The sequence below is a fragment of the Lathamus discolor genome, chromosome Z (assembly GCF_037157495.1).
Source record: "Lathamus discolor isolate bLatDis1 chromosome Z, bLatDis1.hap1, whole genome shotgun sequence".
Classification (NCBI taxonomy): domain Eukaryota; kingdom Metazoa; phylum Chordata; class Aves; order Psittaciformes; family Psittacidae; genus Lathamus; species Lathamus discolor.
The window spans coordinates 36,872,526-36,891,802 of NC_088909.1; the positions used below are offsets into that span (position 1 = coordinate 36,872,526).

General features: G+C 41.1%; 1 protein-coding gene across 8 annotated transcripts in view; it reads left to right on the top strand.

The window, feature by feature from the left end:
* Positions 1-19,277, top strand: part of PAM (peptidylglycine alpha-amidating monooxygenase) — a 133,937-nt gene that overhangs the window by 50,461 nt on the left and 64,199 nt on the right. For all 8 annotated transcript variants that reach the window (XM_065661088.1, XM_065661086.1, XM_065661092.1 and 5 more), the window contains 3 exons: positions 13,542-14,079; positions 15,258-15,378; positions 17,315-17,372. In XM_065661088.1, the coding sequence (XP_065517160.1) occupies positions 13,988-14,079; positions 15,258-15,378; positions 17,315-17,372 (271 nt within the window). In that variant the 5' untranslated portion in view covers positions 13,542-13,987. The remainder of the gene's footprint in view (positions 1-13,541; positions 14,080-15,257; positions 15,379-17,314; positions 17,373-19,277) is intronic.

Sequence of the window (19,277 nt, forward strand, 5' to 3'; positions counted from 1 at the left end):
CTGTGAAGTTATTACTTCAGCATACTTAAAAGTAGGTTGTATTGAACCAGGAACCACCATTTGCTGAACACTCTGCATAAACATGCATTACAGTCCCATGGCCAAGTGTAGCTAAAAGTTTGCTAGCATTAGAAGTACTTCTACCACTGTCCTCATTCCCAGCTACGTAATCCTGTTTCTTTCTATTTTCCAGTGCTTATGTTCATCCACCTTTGGAAACCAGTTCAGCTTACTGTCAGCTTTTACTGACAGAAAGCTAAGTTTAATTCCCCTACAGTGGCCAGGAACAGGAAAAGAGGAGAGAAAGGAACATCCTATTTGATGAGAGTGAGCAACTCTCATGGCTCCACATTCTCCATCAATGGTGCATCGCTAATGTGCTCCATCACCTGTTCTCTGTGCTCTGTGAGTTCAGCTGCTCACCTAACTGTCCCCTAATTAATGTATTTTGCTTAGAATGAACCTGTTTAAAACAGACTAATAGCCACATGTGGTGGGTTGACCTTGGCTGGACACCAAGTGCCCACAAAGCCCTTCTATCACTTCCTCTCCATTAACAAGGCATGGAGCAAAAATACAACAAAAAGCTCGTGGCTCAAGAGAAGGACAGGAATATCACTGCTCCAGTATAAGTCCTCTTCCAGGGTTCAGTTCTTTAGGTGTGGACTGCTCCAGCATGGGTCCCCATGGGCTACAGCTCCTGCTAGAGCTCCAGTCTGGGCTCTTCAGGAACTGTACCTTACTTCAGGGTACATCACCCTGCTCCAGCTTGGGGTCCTCCCTGAGCTGCAGGTGGATATCTGCTCCACCGTAGACCTCCATGGGATGCAGGGACACAACCTGCCTCACCATGGGCTGCACCACAGGGTGCACGGGAATCTCTGCTCCAGTGGCTGGAGAACCAACTCATAGACCTGGTGTCTGCAGGATTGTTTGTCTAATTCTCACTCCAGTCTCTCCGCTGCTGTGCAGTGTTTTTTACCCATTGTAAACAGGTACTTAAAAAAGCATCACCAGCATTGCAGATGGGGTCAGCTTTGGCAGCAGCGGGTCTGTCTTGAAGCTGGCTGGAATTGGCTCTGTCAGACATGGCAGCAGCTTATGGTGTCTTCTCAGAGAAGCCACCTCTACAGCCCCTTTGCTACCAAAGCCTATCTACATAAATACAACATATTAACGAAGTTCTACACATTTTAGCTGAAAAAAATGGTGCTTTGCTCTTGTTTGAGTGTATAGTTTGTACACAGTGAATTTAGGGAATGTGATCACAAGTCCTCCTTAGTGAAGGAACATGCAATGAATTTAATTTATAATTCATATGTAATGTGTAATATTCAAAGTGATCTCTTTTATTTTATCCTTGGAAGCTGATCCTAACTCTATAAAATATTCTCCCTTCAGTATTTTCTACTTTTGCATAACAAAGGGAAAAAACAAAGGGCACTTCAGTGAAGCTTTAGCTTTATTACATAGTGTAAGTGATAATCATCTGGGTATTAAAATGAAAGGGGAGGTTTCTCATGTATTGTCCCTTTTAAGCAAGTAATTAGTACCATCCAACTTGTTCATATTTTTCAGAATATTAAATTAGCAGTTATATTCATTTCTTTCAGTGAAAAATGTTGATCTTCCTTGATGACAGAATTTTACCTGTTTTGATACCTGCTCAAAGCAAAAAGATTACGAGGTGATTCAATGTGAAAAAAAATGCTTTTCAAGAGCTATTAAATGCAGAATGAGAGAACTAATAGAATCTCTCTCTGGTCTTCAGACTTTTGAAAAATGTCTGTGATTCTTACAAGAAGAAAAGGAAGTTTTGCATTTTACTGCTTTAATAGGGAGTTGTTCAAGCAGTTCCATGAGTTTGTTTCACAATTATTAAAGACTGATGTGTAAGGATGAAAAAACAGGTTATAGAAGTGAATTTCTGCTTCAAATCTTCGAACATCTTAGTAATGCAAGCACATTTATATTAATTTGAGCAGGAAAGGAATTTGTGTGGTGGTTTGCTGCATTTCTGTGCTATCAAAAGCAGTACAATTCATCATTCTTAAACAAGCTTAAACCTAATAGTTTACAGCACAGTGATGGCAAAAATGAATAGAAATCTTGAATCATGTTTCACACTTTGAAAATCTTAGCTTAGAATTCAGAAATTAAGTTTCCAGAATTTCCAAGAAAATTAGTTTTATTTTGGCCTGAAACTCACCAGCATTTATGTAGTATTAAATTTCCTCCTTTTCAGGTATTTTTTTGTCTCACACCTTAGTGTGCATTGTTTTGAGGAGTGCTATTTGTCATATTTGTTTGGGGAAAGAGGGGAAAATGTGACGGGGAAGATAGTCCTAGGACAGCTCTACTTGTTGGCAGATAAGCAAGTCTTAATCAAAGTTTTTGCTCCATAAGATCACATTGTGAAGTAGCAGTTAAAATTTTTTGCATCCATTTTCATACACATTTTCTTCTGCTTTCACTAAGTTTTCACTGTTCAGTAAAATATCTATTCTAAAAGTTGATCTGACTGTTATAAAAATTTTGCCTTAGCCATGATCTGATTCAGTTATTTTATTACAATTGATTAATATTGAGAGGCAATAAGCAAGCAGCGCTGGGTGCGCCGGGGATTCTCCGCACCACCAGAGAGACACGCCGGGGTCTTTGGGGTCTAGTCTCTTATACTTCTTGGTCCGGAATCCCTTTTTCTGTAACTGGATGCCAACGTGGCCCCTTTCCATTATTCTTTCCTTGTTGCTGGGGTCTTTCTCCTGTGAAGACCTTGCTGAACTTCTTGGTGTAATACATTAACAGGGAGATGTCTTTCATGTGCAATTAACCACCATTTTAGCCCCATAAATTCCGTTCCTTATCTGGTTACTTATCCTGTAACAGGATGTATCTATCTCTTAGTTATGTAACCCCCTTAAAGCATTCAAGCAGTTAATCAAAGCACTCTTTAAACAACAAAGCAGTTCCAAGCAGTTAAACAAAGCATCCTTTGAAAAACCAAGCAGTTCCCAGCAGTTAAACAAAGCACACTTAGAAACACAAAGTGGTTGAGTAAGAGGGATTATTCCTTGGTTTCTTCTTCTCTCTCATCATTGTATTGACAGGAACATTTATCATAATCATGATCATTCATATACATCCCACACAAGGTACAATGGTCACAAGGGGTTCTGATTCTACATAAAGTGCAATGGGGACAAGAACTCCTAAATTGCTGACACGAATCATTCCTGTATACCTCACATGACAAAGTAGGTCTACTTAGGCTTTGAACTTTGGTCCTTTGATTCATAGAGTCATAGAATAGTCAGGGTTGGAAAGAACCTCAAGATCATCTAGTTCCAAACCCCTGCCATGGACAGGGACACCTCACACTAAACCATCCCACCCAAGGCTTCATCCAACCTGACCTTGAACACCGCCAGGGATGGAGCACTCACAACCTCCCTGGGCAATCCATTCCAGTGCCTCACCACCCTTACAGCAAAGAACTTCCTCCTTATATCCAACCTAAACTTCCTGTGTTCAAGTTTGGACCCCTTACCCCTTGTCCTGTCACAACAATCCCTAATGAAGAGTCCCTCCCCAGCATCCTTATAGGCCCCCTTCAGGTACTGGAAGGCTGCTATGAGGTCTCCACACAGCCTTCTCTTCTCTAGGCTGAACAGCCCCAATTTTTCCAGCCTATCTTCATACGGGAGGTGCTCCAGTCCCCTGATCATCCTCGTGGCCCTCCTCTGGACTTGTTCCAGCAGTTCCATGTCCTTTTTATGTTGAGGACACCAAAACTGCACACAATACTCCAGGTGAGGTCTCACAAGAGCAGAGTAGAGGGGCAGGATCACCTCCTTCAACCTGCTGGTCACGCTCCTTTTGATGCAGCCCAGGATACGGTTGGCTTTCTGGGCTGCGAGCGCACACTGCCGGCTCATGTTCATTTTCTCATCGACCAGCACCCCCAAGTCCTTCTCTGCAGGGCTGCTCTGAATCTCTTCTCTGCCCAACCTGTAGCTGTGCCTGGGATTGCACCAACCCAGATGTTGCACTTGGCATGGTTGAACTTCGTAAGATTAGCATCAGCTCACCTTACAAGCGTGTCAAGGTCCCTCTGGATGGCATCCCTTCCCTCCAGCGTATCAACCGAACCACACATCTTGGTGTCATCAGCAAACTTGCTGAGGGCACACTCAATCCCACTCTCCATGTCAGCGACAAAGATGTTGAACAAGACCGGTCCCAACACCGATCCCTGAGGGACACCACTCGTTACTGGTGTCCATCCAGACATTGAGCCACTGACCACAACTTTGTGTGCAGCCATTCATACAGTTCTTTATCCACTGAGTGGTCCCTCTATCAAATTGATGTCTCTCCAATTCAGACACAAGGATGTCGTGTGGGACAGTGTCGAATGCTTTGCACAAGTCCAGGTAGATGACATCAACTGCCCTACCCCTGTCCATCAGTTCTGTAGCCCCATCATAGAAGGCCACCAAATTGGTCAGGCAGAATTTCCCCTTAGTGAAGCCATGCTGGCTGTCACCAACCACCTTGTTGTTTTTCATGTGCCTTAGCATGTTGTCCAGGAGAATGTGCTCCAAGATTTTGCCAGGCACAGAGGTGAGACTGACTGGTCTGTAATTCCCCGGGTCATCCATTTTCCCCTTCTTGAAAATGGGGGTTATATTTCCATTTTTCCAGTCATCGGGAACTTCACCTGACTGCCATGATTTTTAAAAACGCTCTTCTCACTATCCCGAGGATCTCGAATTCAACCATCTTGTGATCGCTGCATCCAAGGCTGCATCACATTTTCAACCAGCCCTTCCCTGTTGGTGAGCACAAGGTCAAGCATGGCATCTCTCCTTGTCGGCTCCTCTATTACTTGCAGAAAGAAGCTGTCTTCCACACAGTCGAGGAACCTCCTGGATTGCTTGTGCCAGGCCATACCATCCCTCCAACAGATATCAGGATGGCTGAAGTCCCCCATGAGGACAAGGGCCTGCAAGCATGAGGCTGCTCTTATCTGTCTATAGAGCGCTTCATTCACAAGAATCCTCCTGATCAGGTGGTCTGTAACAGATCCCCACAGTGATGTCTCCCATCGCTGTTCTAGCTTTGACTCTGACCCACAACCTCTCTGTTGGTTCATCGCCCATCCCCAGACAGAGTTCCATGCTTTCCAGGCTATCACTAGCATAAATAGCAACTCCCCCTCCCCATCTGCCTGGCCCGTCTTTCCTAAAGAGCCTATAACCTTCCATTCCAGCACTCCAATCACAGGAGCCATCCCACCATGTTTCTGTGGTATCTGTTATATCCCCATAGATGTGCACATATCTCTAATACCTCTTCTTTGTTCCCCATGCTATGGGCATTTATACAGAGGCACCTGAGCCGAGCTCCAAATGAATCTGACTCATTGGCTGGAGTGGCTGAAATATCTTTGCATCACTCTGAGTGTTTTTTACAGCTGCTGGCAACTGACTGGTAATGCTGGGATGGAATGTTCCCCCACCCCCCACCCCCACCCCAACACATCTAGTTTAAAGCTTTCTTTACCAGCCTGGCAAGCTTCCTACCAAAACTGGTCTTCCCCTTTGTCATCAGACCATGTCCACCAGCGTCCAGTACACCTGGCCTCCCAAATCAAGTTCCTTATTGTAAATACCCAAACCCCTGACTGTGGCACTATGTTCTATTATGGTTCTAATCATTTATTAACCTGCCAAATCCTGCTAGCCTTTTTAAGGTCCTCCCCTTTATCCTGGAGAACTGATGAGAAGACTGAGCTGCGGAGCCCCTAACCACCTCTCCCAGGGCTCTGTAGTCCTTCTTCATGTTCTCCAGGCTCCTGCTATCTATATCACTAGCCCCCACATGGATCACTATAAGCGGGTAATAGTCCGTGGGACTTACTACAGCAGGCAGCCTCTCTTCAACATCGCTGATCCGTGCCCCTGGTAGGCAACACACCTCCCTTGAGACTGGGTCAGGCTGACAGATGAGTACTTCTGTGCCTTTTAGAGTTCCCTACCAGCATGACCCGCCACTTTTTCCTGGCAGCACCAGTAGTGATCTTCTTTACCAGTGCATCAGCCAGTTGTTCCTTTGGTGTGGTGTGTGTTTCCTCATTAGCCCCCTGCAGAACTGCAAAGCGGTTCTGGGTGGGGACAACAGATTTAGGAGGAAGCCCCTTGCTCTTAATTGTCCTCTTCCTCTTTTTTTTTTTTTTTTTTTTTTTTTTGTTGTTGTTGTTTTCTTTTTTTTTTTTTTTTTTTTTTTTTTGTTACGTTACTAATTCCCATCTCCCCAGGTTAATGCCCTCCTTCTTTCCTGCATGAGCTACAGTGAAGGCTTGAGGCTCCTGCACAGTTCGGGCCTGCAGCAAGCAGTCCAGCTTCTTCTCACCTTCCCTGACACCTTGCAGCCTATTGACAGCGTCCCGCAGCTCAGCCCCTGCTGCAGCAGGACCTCCACCAGGGCGCACCGAGTGCAGCCCTGCCCATTGCGCACCCTGCCCTCACCAGACCAGTGCAGGCACCCTCTGCACCCCGAGCTCTGCACTGCAGCCTCCCCTCTCATCCGCTCTGTCTGGGTGCCTACGCTGGCCACCGCCGGGGCAGCCAGAGCAGAGCTTCCAGACCGGGCCCTGGTTATACGGTGGGTGCGCACCATCCCGCCCTCACTGCCCCCCTCACTGCCTCGCCGCGCTCCCTGGGACAGGTTTTTGCCCACCCAGGGCTGGTGCCGCTGCTCCTGGCTCCGCCCCCTGTGAGTCCCTGCTCTCAGCCGAGCTGCCGGCTCCTGGGCAGGTCCTGTCGAGGGCTTGAGGCTCCCTCGGTGGGTGTCGCCGCTCTGAGTTGAGGCTCCTGGGCACTGAGCTTCAGCCCGCTGCGGTGTTGCAGGCGTCCTCTCTCGAGATACTCCCCTCAGCAAGTCATCTTGGAGGTGCTGAGGACAGCAGCTGTGGGCAGAGCGTGTAGCCGAGGGTGACAGTGATTCTGATGCCATGAGCTGTGCTTTTCTTGCTTCTCTTGGTTCTTCTGTTTTTACTCATGCATTTCCTGATGCTCTCAAAATAATTCTGAAGCTGGTTTTAATTTCTCTTTATTCTATAAGTTAAGTAAGGGTAAATTATTTTTTGCCTGATCCCCCTGGAAATAATGTGCTTGTCCTTTCTTTGCATAAACACATTTTATAGCCTGCTTTCTTATATCATTTCTGATTTCCATGACAGCTATTGCTGTATGAGTGGCCTACTAAGTATGATTCAAGTGATACCTTTATTGTTCAGTGAATAGGGTCTGCTATACCTTGGGGTGACAGGGTTTATCGTATCTTTGCAATTCTTATTCTTTCTAGCAGTTAGGAACCTGGAAGTTGTGTTGTGAACCTGTTGATCTCCAAAAGAGAAAGGCAGAGTGTAAATGGTAGTCCTTCATCCTGTATTTTTTTTTATTGTGTAAAACATTGAGTAATTTCGAAATAAAGCTGTCTGTTAGGTCAAAACTCTCCATACCTACTGAATTGACAGAGATTTTGAAAGATTTTGTTTTATTGATTTTTTGCAATACAAATAGCCTGTCTTCAGATACTAAGTAGAACTTACTTTCCCAGCAGGAAACCCAAGAAGAATCTTCATGTAACAAAGAGCAGATATTTAACAGGTCAGCAAAATCCCTGAACATAAGTTTAAATAGTCAAGTATTCAACTTTTTTTCATAAATTCTTTTGCACTTATAAAGTTTCCTTTTAAGCACTGCTAAGAATTAATTCTTAATTTTCTAGTCATAGAAGGAAAGGATGCATGTTGTCCAATTTAAATACATTTTAAAGTACGCGAAGAGTAAATCCATTTAGAAAGCATCCAGTTTCACTGCTGTAATGCATACAATAATTTTGCCAATGTATAAATACTGTGCTGCTTCTGATGGAGTGGACATTGTTTCTCTCATCATTGTGAAATACTTCCTTTAAAAATATGCACCATACTCATGCTCAGCAGATGAAATTTTACATAAAAAACAAGAATAAGAGCAATCATATTTCTCCTCTTTCTCCTTTAATATCTGTATTGGAAAAATGTTTTGGCAGCAGAAGATACATATTCGTTAAATCTAAATTAAACCAAGAGGCAAGTTGTATTTCTCAACTTGCAATTTTCATTTTTAAGAAGTATCTTTAATATTATACCAAATTCAGTGTGGATTGCTGCCAAATAGGGGTTCCTTTACACCCTTGCTGCATGCTCGCATGATTTCTTTTCTAGTAGGAGTATAGCAGCTGATTCTGGCAGATTGACCAGTTGATCTGATTAATACAGTGCTGGTGTACACAGAGGGGGAGGGCATCAGCTTCCTGAACCAATGCAGGCTTCAAAGGAGGGAAATAAAAGGCAGTCTACGGTTACAATGAGTTTGGTATATGTTGGGAGTTTTTCTTTTACTCTTTTGGAGGTACAGCAGTCCAATGAAGTCTAGTTTGAAGCCGCTGCTTCTACTCTAAGAGAAACTCATTAATTTTTGGATTATCTATAGTCATGCTTTAAATGTTTTCCTGTAAAACTATGTAAAAGAATTGTTTAAAGGAAAGTAAACAGTTCTCCTCAAACAACACAACAGAGGCTTTTCTAAGGTGGTAAGTATATTATATAATTCAAAAACTTTGGTAACAACATCACACAGAAGTCAGGACATGTTTTGATACTTATTTATAAACAAAAACCAAAGCTCTAAATTCAGAGCTACATTTGTTTGAGTACACATTGCATTAAAAGTTATGTAGGCCCCATTTTCTGTAATCATGGTATAATTTGTGTCCAAGGGATTTTAGGCTGTAAAAGCAGCTTACCTGAGGAGAGTTCTCTTGGCTTTCCTGTCGTTTTCTTACCCGTTGATAGCCCTGTGTGGGCAGTGCAGTTGTAAAAGTCACCAAGAGACCTCAGTTTGGATCAAGAAATTTTTTTTTCATCTGCCACCACAATCTAAAGGGAAAATCCTTGGTACCGTATATCCGTGGTGTCTTTTATCTTCTCCATATTGTGGACAGTGTTAAAATTTGCATGGTTATAACCTCTTATCCATATCAACTGCTATTTCCCTTTAATTGTTTTCGTGCTCTTATCTGATACTGAACTGGCCTTACATACTATTTTTAAAGGTTGAAAGAATTTATTGTCACAGGATGGTTGAGGCTGGAAGGAACCTCTGAGAGTCATCTGGTGCCCTGCTGCCCAGGACCATGTCCAGCTGGCATTTCAGTATCTCAAAGGATGGAGATTTCACAATCTCTCCGGGCAGCCTGTGCTGATGTTCAGTCTACCCTAGAATGAAAAAGCATTTGTTGGTGCCACGATGGAACTGCCTGTATTTCGGCTTGTGGCCACTGACTCTGGTCGTGTCACAGAATACAATCATAGGATTCTTTAGGTTGGAAAAGACCCTTAAAATTGTCGAGTCCAACCACTGACTTCATATTAAGAATTCCATTGGTATGCCATGTCCCTAACCACTGTGTCTACACATATTTTAAATACCTCCAATGATGGTGACTCAATCACTCCCTTGGCAGCCTGTTCAAATGCTTGAAAGTCCTTTTTGTGGAGAAATTTTTCCTTATATCAAGTCTAAACCTCCCCTGGTACAACTTGAGGCTATTAGTCTCATTCATTACTTGGGAGAAGAGACTGACACCCACCTTGCTACAAACTCATTTTAGGTAGTTGTAGATAGGTTTTTTTTTTTTTTTCCAGGGAAGAGCCTTCAGCTACCAGTGCTGAGTAGAGGGGTAGAATCTCCTCCCCTGACCTGCTGGCAGTAGTTTGGCTGAGGACACTGTTGGGGTTTTTTGCAGCAAGGACGCATCGCTGGCTCATCTTCAGCTTGGTGTCCACCAGGACCCCCAGATCCATTTCTGCCAAGCTGCTTTCCAGCTGGGCTGCTCCCAGCATGTTCTGGTGCCTGGGCTTGTTCCTCCCCTGGTGCAGGTCTTTGCACTTCCCCTTGTTGAAGAGCCTGAGGCTCTTGTCAGTCCATTTATCCCTCCTGCCGAGGTCCCTCTGGATGGCAGTACGACTCCCTGGTGTATCTGTTGCTCCTACCAGCTTGGTGTCATCAGAATTACACGTCTTGTGTTTCTGATAATTGCACTAGCGACTCCTAGATACCTCAGCTGGTTTGTGAGATGTTTTTTATTGATGCTGTGGTTCAGGATGTTGTCTATTATGACAGCTTCTTGCCCAAATGCTTTTTGTGTGCGTGTTTGACTAAAGTGTCATAAGTGGCTGTACTTAGCACATTAATGAATCTTTAACCTGATCCCACAAAGTATTGATTTTCCTGTGCTATTAGAAGCTAAGTGCTTCAACTCGTAGGCCTACCTGCAGTTCATTTGTGGAACTGACTATTGTTTATATACCCAGTTGTTGCTTAAGCTTCAAGTTTGGTTGTAGACAAAATGCTCTAGCATTCACTCTGTAGTCTAGCTGGAGACAGAACTCAAATTATCCTTCCTCAATTCCATGATTTCAGTGCATAAGAAAACAGAAAAGTGATTCAGCTACGAGAAATTACCTTATCTGTGATAGGCTTTCATATCAATTCCCATAAGATTTTACTTTTTTTGTTTGTTTGTTTTTGAAAGAAGTGGTGGTTGAAGGTGAAGTTTCTGCATCTTGCTTGTTCTCTAGTTACTATGTATAAAATGTTAGGTGACTAAACTGGAAACAAGAAGTTATTATAATGTGATGTATGAAGTTATGGTTAACAGAGCTTTCTTTTTCTGTAGTTGATTTGTGGAAATTCATCAGTTTGTATAACATGATGTTGAAATATCGTTGCTCTATTTGTGTACTGGTTTAAATTGTATTTTGAATTCCAGTTGCTTGGCCACTTCTTTTTTTCTCTTCAGCCTATTCAGTGAGGCATCTTCATGCTAGTTCTTGTTTTTCTTCACTGTTTTATATTGTTTTCTGGTATGTCTGGGTGGGATAACATGCTTACGTTGCTCAATCTGATTTTCATCTCCCTTTCTTTCCATTCACTCTATATCAGTAATTATGTCTTACATAATGAACCTAAGTGACTGTGTAATCTTATTATTGAATCTCTCATCCTCATTTTATTCCCTTGTTGTCTAGTATTCTCGTGTGTTGCGTCATACCTAAAATGGCATTGAATACTCTTAAGGATATTGCTGCCTGGTTTGTTTTTTCGTTTTTTCTCATTTCCTTCCAAATGTAAAATTTGGTTGTCCAGGGGTCTAATACTAAAAATCAATTGCACTACACTTTTATCTATTTATATCCATACAGCCAATGAACCTGTAGTTAAAAAACAAGCTTGTGGATGATAATTGGCCCATTTTTTAAGTAGATGTTATCTATTTAATATAGTAGATATTAAGTACAGATGTTATCCATACATGTATTGATCTCACTATATATTTAATTTCTTTGCTCTTTTGGAGAAGTCCAGAGTATTTGTTTCTCTTTTGCTTTCTTGTGGCCAGCATTCTAAAAGCCATGAATCATCAGATATTCCTCTGTAGCATTAAGACACATCTTTTGGTGATACATATCCTGCTTATTTCTGCTATTACTGCAGTGATAATTGAATGCTGCTGTAAAGGTACCTTCATATTTCAGATAACCAGATTTCTCTGTAGCTTTTCTTTTATTAATTCATGTACCAGGTAGATGTTTGTCTGACATTGCCAATCTCAGACTTCCTGAAGCTTGCAAGACTGAGTGTTCAGTTTTATTTCTGATCCATGGAAAATACCTTTGCAGATTCAAAAAAAAGAAGTCAGAACATTGCAATTCTCTGTATGTTAAGATCCTCTATTATTCCTGCATGTGTTCTTCAGAGTTCTTGCTTGTATTTAAAGTATGGCCTAATTTCTTATGTAATACAAATTTTAACAGTACTAGATTAATACTAATTAATACTAAATTTTAACAGTACTAGATCTTCCAACCAGGTGAATTATGAAGATGCTGAACAGTTAACTGTTGTGTAATTATACCTAAAAGACTAAGACTAATGAAGCCTTTTGTTTTTATAGATGCCTTAACTTTTTGTGAAGCATATCACACTTGCCCGTTTTATATTAATTATTTTTGTTTTTCATCATGGTACAGTCCGTTATACGTGTTGCAGCTTTCCATAGTTCACTAGTGAAGATGATGTAGGCTACAGAACTGAAGACATGGAAATTTACACTAAAAAAAAAACCAAAAACGCTTGTATCATAGCTTTCACAAATTATTCTGGACAGCTCTGGCATGGTTTTGGCAGGCTGAAAGTAAGATGAAGTCTATTTTTAGTTGTTTATGACTGAATCTTTTTCTTATCCTTCAGTTAATAAAATATGCAAGTTTAATGATGATTAATGTAATCAGGTTTTAAAAACTAACAAATAGTTCAGTGCTGATCTAGTGTAGGTGCTAAACATCAGGCAGTATGATTTCTTAGTCTATGCAGAAGCCCTTTTTTTCATAATAAGTTATTTTGCTTTTGTGCCCTAAAATAGAAGGACTTTTCAAAACACATGAATTTCAATTGTGTTTTCTGTCAGAAGCCTTCTTTTCTATTTTGTCATTATAGCAGTATTTTGACTATGTCTTCCAGGGGCTGGGATATAGTTGGGCTTGGGTGTTTTTTACCTGTTAATATTTATCTTAGAAGAATTACTACATAATACATTTTAAAGACTTTGATTTTTATTATGACTTGAACCTTTACTTCTGCCAGAACTGGAATGCTCAATAAAAATGCTAGTGTTTGTCTTCAGTAACAAAGTGTGATTTTCCAGCATATTTATAAAAACACTTGAAATTTTAAAATTAAAATATTGTGTAAACTGAAATATATAAGTAAGAACAGTTGATGCTTAAGTGACAAGGAGAGTAACAGTTTATGCTGATATAACCTTAATTTATGAAAGGATATGAAGCAGTCTGATCTCAATAGTTCTTGTTACAGTATTTTCAAAAATAATTTGTAGAATCAATTTTCCAAAATGGATATGAAAAGTAACTGAAGTACATAAGAAACAAATGACGTAATGGTGTATTGCAGGTTGCATTACCAGTAAATATTCTCTCAGCCCACAGTATGTGCAGAAACGTTTAATGATAGTTTATAAAATTTAGAAACCTTGATTCTTGCCATGTCAGCTCTTCACCTTTTTTTGCTGCTTGTAGAATACATTATGCTAGTGTTCATATGTGTGAAATACTCCATGCTTTGCTTTTTGCGTATTGAGGGAGGTAAGGGGTTTATATATTTTTTCCGATCATGTAAAATGTGTTTGAGAGTGTGTTAGGTATATCAATATGAGACGTGTCATTTTCTGACCCTATATGGATGAGGAGGAATCAACAGACTTGGTGCAGTCTTTGCTAGGTTGGACTAAACAAAGCTTGTGAAACAACTTCCTAATTTAATGAATTTAAAATGCCTCAACAGGGATTTGGTGAGAACTAATGCTATAATGCGTTACTCATCCTTTATCTGCTTCTATTTTTACAGGTTCTGAAGGATTATTGATGCTGGCTTCTCGTGAGGATGGAATTCCACCCCCACAGTTTCTGTGATGCCAGTTGCAGCACTGTGGACTGATAAGTAACATGCAGATTTAATTGCACAACCTGGGGAGAAAGCAGTAGGAGTGCTACTTCTTTTCAGCTGCCTAAGTGGACAGAAATACAGTGTCATCTATCTGCAAGGGAAGATTCTTCAACAGAATTTTACAGCTAATAATAGAGACAACATAGCATCATCCACCTTCCTGATTTACTGTGTGTCACCTTCCAAGACAGATGGTCTGTCAGAAGCTGGAGGATGCCCGCAGAGCACATAATAATGAAGTAGTGAATTGATACTGCTGCTGCAGCCTAATTGTCAGGATCACAGCCGACAGAACTGTGCTGCCCTTTTTCTGCTCTCTTAATCAGGCCAAAAGCAGCAGGGTGATCATGGCTGGCCTCTTTAACAACCTGCTAGTACTGTTTTTTGTTTTTCAAAACATCTGTTTGGGTTTCAGAAGCTCACTTTCTGTCTTCAAGAGGTGGGTTATACAGGAAGACCTTACGTGTTGAATGCTTGCAGTCACTTACCATATTATGGATATATGAAAAAGCATGTCCTAGATAAAAACTTCTGTGGTGTTTGTTTGGTTTTCCTCAATTGCTCTGAGTTTATTTCCTGCAGTTTTGAAATGGCACTGTTGTCGTATTGAAGGCAGAAAGTCTTTTTTTATTCATATGTTGCTTTATAAATTACGAGTTTAGGATGATAAAACAACAATTAATGAAAATTTTTAGGTAACACCACAAGTGTATTTTAGACTACACCGGGTGTAAATATGTTTCAACTGCTTAAGTTAGCTTCCAGTATAAAATGACATTTTAATGAGAAAGCATCATCTAGGTTAAAAGTGGGCAATCCTGGGAAGATGGGGCGGGAGGGGGAGTTGTATGCAGAATTGCATAGGTAAACTTGAATATAGTTTGGACAAGAGAAGTTGTAGTCTCTTAGGTCTCCAGAAAAGTGTTCTACTCTTTTTGAGGTATACTGGGCACTGTAGTTACCATGCCACTTCTGTATCTTTATATATATATACACATATGAATATACATGTTTCAAATTCATATCAATGTTGCATTGTGTTTCAGATGTCTTACCGTTTAGCTCCTTACTGTGACCAATTTTTTTTTTTTACAGTTTATTTATATGTTGCATTCAGTACAGACTTTGATATTCACATAAAGTTGTAAAACTTACCATTTTACTTCACTGCTTGTAATAGGAGTTGCTATATATGTTGTAGTGTTAGAAGTAAAAATTTCCCCTTTACATGTCATTTAATCTGTATTGCATTACACATCAGGCACATAGTCTTAAAAAAAAAAAAAAAAAAACAAACTCGTGAATGATTAACAGTACTTGAAGTTTTCTCGTGAATTAATTCTCTTATCTGTACATCCATGTACCTCAGACAACTTCTTAGATGAGATGACAGGCTACATTTTAGCTAATGTTTTCCCAACTAGGCTGTGTGATTGCTCAGGGGAGCTGTCTCAGTAAATGCTTGGTAACTTAAGCTCATGAAGGAGTGAAATTTCCAGATCACTCCTGGAGCTCCTCAGCATTGTCAAACTTCCCTACTAGTTCTCAAGGCCCTGCTTTTTAGAAAGACATAACAAAAGTCAATATTGTAAAAAGCCTTTCCTCCTTCATTTTAAGGTACAAAGATACTACCAGATCTTTTTCCAGTGAATGCCTTGGAAGTGACCAGCCAGTGATCTCACTTGGTCTGTCGGATTTTGCATTGGACATTCGCATGCCTGGTGTGACACCTAAGCAGGTGAGATAAATGCAGTTTTTCTTTTTTGTACTTACTTTTTTTTTATATATATAACCTTGGAAAATAAAGCCTTGCCCACAGTATAATTCACATAAAATGAATAAAAACTCACCAGCAAGGTAATGTTTATAGACATATATGTATGTCTGGAGAAAAGTAAGAAATAAAAAAGTAATCTCAAATGAAAGAAAAATCTTTGCATGTGATTAATTGTATTTCTGAAATTTTGGTTTCATAAACTGAAATGCTGAAGTTTATTAAAACTAGGAATATGAGTTTTATTAAAGTGAAATATTTCGAGCTGCGCTAGTAAGTCATACATTTATTTGGAGTTGCAGTTTACACCAAATCTCAAATGAGGTGTTAGTTCAGTTAAAATTAACACTGCTGCAACTTTGGCCAGCGCAGAAGACAACCAGCAAGTATTTCATAAGGGTAACACTTTTGAACCCAGTATTTTAAGCCCCTAAAATACTCCAGGAAAGCTACTCTAAGCAAGTCATAATAGTATATTCTCTCATGTTGGAAGTTGCTTAACTTCTAGTGAGCCGAGTGAGTGAAAATGAAGGCAATAGTTAGATTTTTAACATTAGCATTTTTAAGATTCACCTAAAAGTCTGAGATTCTCCTGTCATCTTCATATGTAGCTTCATTAAGCAAGATAAACAATTATAATAAAGGGTTTTTTTTTGCAGGGAGGCAATGCAGGGAGTTACATATATCATTAAGAGACCCTGTGCCTCTTTTAGAGGGCTGCAGATGCTTTTAAAGAGCAGGATGTTGTGCTGCAGTAGATGGTGATTCATTGTTGCAGATAACACTTTTAAAAATACTGAAGGGAAAATGAGGTTTTCTGTTCTTGGGGAGCAGCCCTCTGGAACTTCTAATTTAGAGTAAGTAGTGTCATTCTAGTGAGTGTAAAACACAAATATAGTTTCTACTAGATCTTATTTGTCTGCAGCAAAATATTAAACTTATAATTCAGAAAGAGTGAGAAGTACTCTCAGTTCTTCCACGTGCACATTTGTAATTGTTTTATTGATTTTACCTTAGGAGCCATTAGTTGAAGAGCTAGGAAACAGGTATGAAGGAGTCAGTCACTTCGGTTTCCTTGGTGGTATGCACACCTGAGAGTCACATTTTTTATTGAGAGTCATAGCAAGCTATCAGAAAGATGTGTAACAGAACTAACCAGGTCTTTGTTTACGATTTATGACCAGTGTGGCCTGAGGTAGATGTACAGTTGTCAGGTTTATCTAATGTAAGAATTTTTCTGAGGGCTCTGAAGCCATTGGTTGTTTAGTCAAAAAATGTCTCCAAGCTAGAAAAATAAAGGGAACTTCTGCAACAGTACTGCTGCTGAGTTGAGTTCTTCCATAGCATCACTGTAGGCAATTGTATTTAATTCACTTTTCCAAGGTCCTCGATGCTTTAGCTTCCTGGGTAATTCGTGTGGAAAACAGATACTGAAAATCAGTCTCTTTGAATACTAAGAAGTCTAACCATCTGCATGTATTCCATGAAATTGAGATGAATTTTTGGTAATACCAGTAAAGTTTTACCTAGATTGTGAGCACCTGCATTGTTGTTTTGGAATGATTACTATAGGAATCATTTAATTCTTTTAAAGTAGGGGCTTAAACTATGTAAAATATATGCCTGGTTCACAGAGGAATCATGTACATATTTTCAAACAGGAGAAGGAGGAAAAAGAAACCCCAAATATTTAGCATGTGGGGAGGGGGCAGTGTTTGTAAACCACTGCAAATTAATTCAGTGCTAAGGCTTATAAATATATAATTTTTATGTATTAGTTTATTCAGTAGCCCCTCATTCATCTTCAGAAAGCGTAGTGAATATCTATGCTTGTTTCTATTTCTTTCATTCTAAATATTCCAAATTTAAAGGTAATACCTGTTCTTTGGTCTTTTAATAGTCCGATACCTACCTCTGCATGTCAGTTCCACTGCCAATGGATGATGAAGCTTATGTAGGTGAGTTTTGGTTGACTGGAAAAACCTAAGCAAGCCATTTTGAAGAACCTCAGCATTTTCTGTTACTTTTTTCTTTGAATTACATTGACCTAATCTTTGGCTGTCACGAGTTTCCAGAATGCTTTCATCATAGCTAATGCACAAACAAGCTAGAGACACCTACTTAGAGTCAAGATAGCACACTGTTTCTGGAGAGATTCATGAGTAACAGTAGTTAAGAAACTGCATGCAGATGCCTTTGGCAATCGGTACCAAACAGTCCCATTTGTAAAATATTGGCTTTCTGTCTCTAGCTGAATACTTAATTCTGCTCCACTGAGCAGACCGTTTATTTACCTGCTGGTACAGGCTGTAAATCCTTTGCACTTACAGTCAGTGTTGGCTGCAGTAAGATTTTACTTATCTGAGGGAAAAACCAAAACCAGCCAAATCCTCTGCCCTCCACTGGCTTTTTTTTTAATGTCATGGCACACAAATAGAAGGAAACACTATTGTAATAGCATGCAAACGTTCTGATCATACAGATCAGCAAGCAGCACCATCTGTTTGGAAAGTCAAAGTACCTCAAAGGTACTTTTGTCTTGCTCATGGGCATACAGTTAGTTGTTCAGGTAGAGAGAAGGCTTTTTGGTTCGACTGAACATGGAATCATAGAATCATAGAATAGTTAGGGTTGGAAAGGACCTCAAGATCATCTAGTTCCAACCCCCCTGCCATGGCCAGGGACACCTCACACTAAACCATCCCACCCAAGGCTTCATCCAACCTGGCCTTGAACACTGCCAGGGATGGAGCATTCACAACTTCCCTGGGCAGCCCATTCCAGTGCCTCACCACCCTAACAGTAAAGAATTTCTTTGTTATATCCAATCTAAACTTCCCCTGTTTAAGTTTGAACCCGTTACCCCTTGTCCTGTCACTACAGTCCCTGATGAAGAGTCCCTCCCCAGCATCCCTATAGGCCCCCTTCATGTACTGGAAGGCTGCTATGAGGTCTCCACGCAGCCTTCTCTTCTCTAGGCTGAACAGCCCCAATTTTTCCAGCCTATCTTCATACGGGAGGTGCTCCAGTCCCCTGATCATCCTCGTGGCCCTCCTCTGGACTTGTTCCAGCAGTTCCATGTCCTTTTTATGTTGAGGACACCAGAACTGCACACAATACTCCAGGTGAGGTCTCACAAGAGCAGAGTAGAGGGGCAGGATCACCTCCTTCAACCTGCTGGTCACGCTCCTTTTGATGCAGCCCAGGATACGGTTGGCTTTCTGGGCTGCGAGCGCACACTGCTGGCTCATGTTCATTTTCTCATCGACCAGCACCCCCAAGTCCTTCTCTGCAGGGCCGCTCTGAAACTCTTCTCTGCCCAACCTGTAGCTGTGCCTGGGATTGCTCCGACCCAGGTGTAGGACCTTGCATTTGTCATGGTTGAACTTCATAAGGTTGGCATCAGCCCACCTGACAAGCGTGTCAAGGTCCCTCTGGATGGCATCCCTTCCCTCCAGCATATCAACCGGACCACACAGCTTGGTGTCATCGGCAAACTTGCTGAGGGCGCACTCAATCCGACTGTACATGTCAGCAACAAAGATGTTACACAGGACCGGTCCCAACACCAATCACTGAGGGACACCACTCGTTACCGGTCTCCAGCCGGACATCGAGCCATTGACCACAACTCTTTGTGTGCGGCCATCCAGCCAGTTCTTTATCCACTGAGTGGTCCATCCATCAAATTGATACCTCTCCAATTTAGAGAGAAGGATGTCGTGTGGGACAGTGTCAAACGCTTTGCACAAGTCCAGGTAGATCACATCAACTGCTTTACCCTTATCCATCAATTCTGTAGCCCCATCATAGAAGGCCACCATATTGGTCAGGCAGGATTTCCCCTTAGTGAAGCCATGCTG